The 2,552-nt window shown below is 44.2% G+C and overlaps 1 protein-coding gene across 1 annotated transcript in view; it reads right to left on the bottom strand.

Moving 5' to 3' along the window:
• The window catches only part of LOC107084874 (estrogen receptor beta-like), a 22,583-nt gene extending 20,072 nt beyond the window's left edge, over positions 1–2,511 (bottom strand). The window contains exon 1 of the mRNA XM_015374926.1: positions 2,020–2,511. Within this exon, the coding sequence (XP_015230412.1) occupies positions 2,020–2,444 (425 nt within the window). The 5' untranslated portion in view covers positions 2,445–2,511. The remainder of the gene's footprint in view (positions 1–2,019) is intronic.
• Positions 2,512–2,552: the final 41 nt, after the last annotated feature.

Below are 2,552 nucleotides of genomic sequence, written 5' to 3'. Positions count from 1 at the left end.
ACTTTTACTTTTATACTTTAAGTGAATTTACAAGCCTGTACTTTTAGAAATTCTAGGAACCACTAATAAACCTGCAGATTGGGAGCGAAGTGCTCTGTTAGGAACATAAGGAACAATCAGATCTCTGATATCAAATGGAGCTTGGCCATTTAAGGCTTTATATGTGAGAAGGAGGATTTTTAATTCTATTCTGGATTTAACAGGAAGCCAATGAAGAGAATAGAATAGATTGGATTTCAACTTTATTCTCATTACATCATCAGAAGTACAGAGCAATGAAATGTAGTTTGCATCTATCCAGAATTGCTATACAGGATATTAATATATATTTACATGTAAGGCAACATAAATTCATTTGATTATCAAAAATTAAGTCATTAACAAAAAAAATCTGACGAGAGTGATATTAAGATCACTGAACTAAAGTTATTGTTTTACTTTTTTTCTCAGTTGGAGTCGTGCTCACTTTGATTATTTAGGATTTACTCCTTTGGAATTTTTTAAAAGATATTCAGTTTTCCCCAGTCGGAGAGTCAGGTGCATCACAACCAAAGCAAATGATTACCAAGTTATCCCTACTGTAGCTTTGGGGAGCGAGGCCAGGGTCATGATACTAGTGTGACGACAGGTACACCTTTGGTGAAAACAGCAAAACAAGAGTGCAGTCGCACCTGCAAAGTACGCAGGGCAAAACTCGCAGAAAAATCTGAAACTGGGACTAGATGTTGCTGTGAGGTACAGTGATGGAGAACAATGGAGATAAAGCTTGTGTGTCAAACGGGGAAAAAGGTCAAAGGATGGAGGAATGCTCCTAAGGGGTTCAAATAAAAAGATCTAGAAGTATTGTTCATCTTCCTCCCTTATCTCCAGCACAGGCACAGGCTAGTCGTCACCTGTCCCTTTCTCTGTTAGACTCCAGAGCTAGCTTCCATCAGCTGCTCCCTCTCCTTCACTCTATCTGCCTGGTAGGCCTCTCCGATCAAAAACTTTTATTTCTGATCTACCACCGTCTGAATACCCTTCTGCTTTCTGAGCTTCAGAATGCCGTCATACCAAACTACCCAAAAACTGGGAGCATCTCGAGAATCTGGTTGACCCAGAGAAACTAGCGGCTTCATTCAGTTTGCCCTCCAAAGGAAATACCACCGTGCAAGTCCCTCTGGAAATGTCTCTCTGTCATGTTGAGCTTAAACTGACACCAAACAGGCTGCCTGACATGGTTGGAGATTTTTTGCCTGATGTGCAAATTGTTTTCGCTGGCTAGAAGAATGTCTGGCAGTCAAAAGGACTTTCACAAATTTTGCATGTTTCAGGTTTGGTGTGAGCGCCACATTAAACTACGACTCTGCTTCCTGGTTTGCACCCTGGGGGGTCAGGATTTTGGAGGACTAATACATTTGGCCAGAATCCTAGAAAGAAGAGCTGCACCATCCAAAGTGGGATGAATCTCTCTGAATCAGACCAGGCTTTCCCCAAAAGGATTGCCAATTATCAATGTAGCCCACCTTGTTTTCAGGACACCACCTAGACAACCACCAGTTGAATGACGACATGTGGTTAAACATGTCATCACTGGTCAGATCAGGGAGGGGACCAGAGAAAATTACGGAATCCGACATTGTTTTGGCAAACTACACTAATCCAAAAAGCCACACTAATCTTAATGAGATGGAAAACCAACTAAACCTGTTAACGAACACTGCAGCTTCTGTTGCCCCTTTAATGAATCCTAAGCAAGTAGCTTCCTGTTGTTTCTCTGAAGGTGGAACACAGGTGATGACTGTGTTTCTCTAACATCAAGTGTAGTTTTCTGGGAGTCCTCTATTTCCTGCTGAAATCTGCAGTTCAGTTCTGCACATTACGGTTCTCCTCTGCTTCAGGTTTAAAGCGACACTGCACTTATTTGGCATGCAGGACAAACAGCTTTTACCAAACAATGACTTTAGGTACAAATACATGAACCACTACCGGCTTGGTCATTACTGAATGTCTCCGAAATGTGAGGCTCGTTATTCCTACCTGCTGGGGTTCAGGCTGTGGGGTTTGGACTCCAACCAGGGGCCATGGGGGCTGGTTTCATGGTAGACAAGCGGCTGGGTGCAGTGCAGAGTAAGAGAAGGTGTGCTGTGATTGTAGGAAGGCCAAAACGTAGAGGGGCTAAGTGGGGGGCACAGGGAGGACGGACTGTCTGTTATAGGTGCCCTGGTATAGCCCAGGACAGATGGACTGTAGAAAGTCAAGGGTCCGTGTCCATGGTAGTCATGACTACTGTCCGTATAAGGAGAGGGGATGCAGACAGTGTGACTGTCTAAGCCCACTGGAGGACTGTACATGGTGGGGAGGAGTCCAGGGGAGGCAGGTCTGTCTGGTTCTTTGACTGCGTCTGTCTCCTGCAGCTGAAGCATGGGCAGAGGGTCAGCGCTCAGTCCAGGGGAGGACGCCATTCTGAGTGGACAATGAGGAGTCTCTGGATCAGATCTTCATCCGTTGCATGTTTGGCTGGACAGAAATCCTGTCAAAAGAAAAAAAGATGAATTATGGAAGCGTATAAG

This window comes from Cyprinodon variegatus, unplaced genomic scaffold (genome assembly GCF_000732505.1).
Source record: "Cyprinodon variegatus isolate N-32 unplaced genomic scaffold, C_variegatus-1.0 Scaffold110, whole genome shotgun sequence".
In the NCBI taxonomy this organism is placed as follows: domain Eukaryota; kingdom Metazoa; phylum Chordata; class Actinopteri; order Cyprinodontiformes; family Cyprinodontidae; genus Cyprinodon; species Cyprinodon variegatus.
Note: the sequence above shows the minus strand (reverse complement) of the source record. Positions and strands in the feature narration are given on the sequence as shown.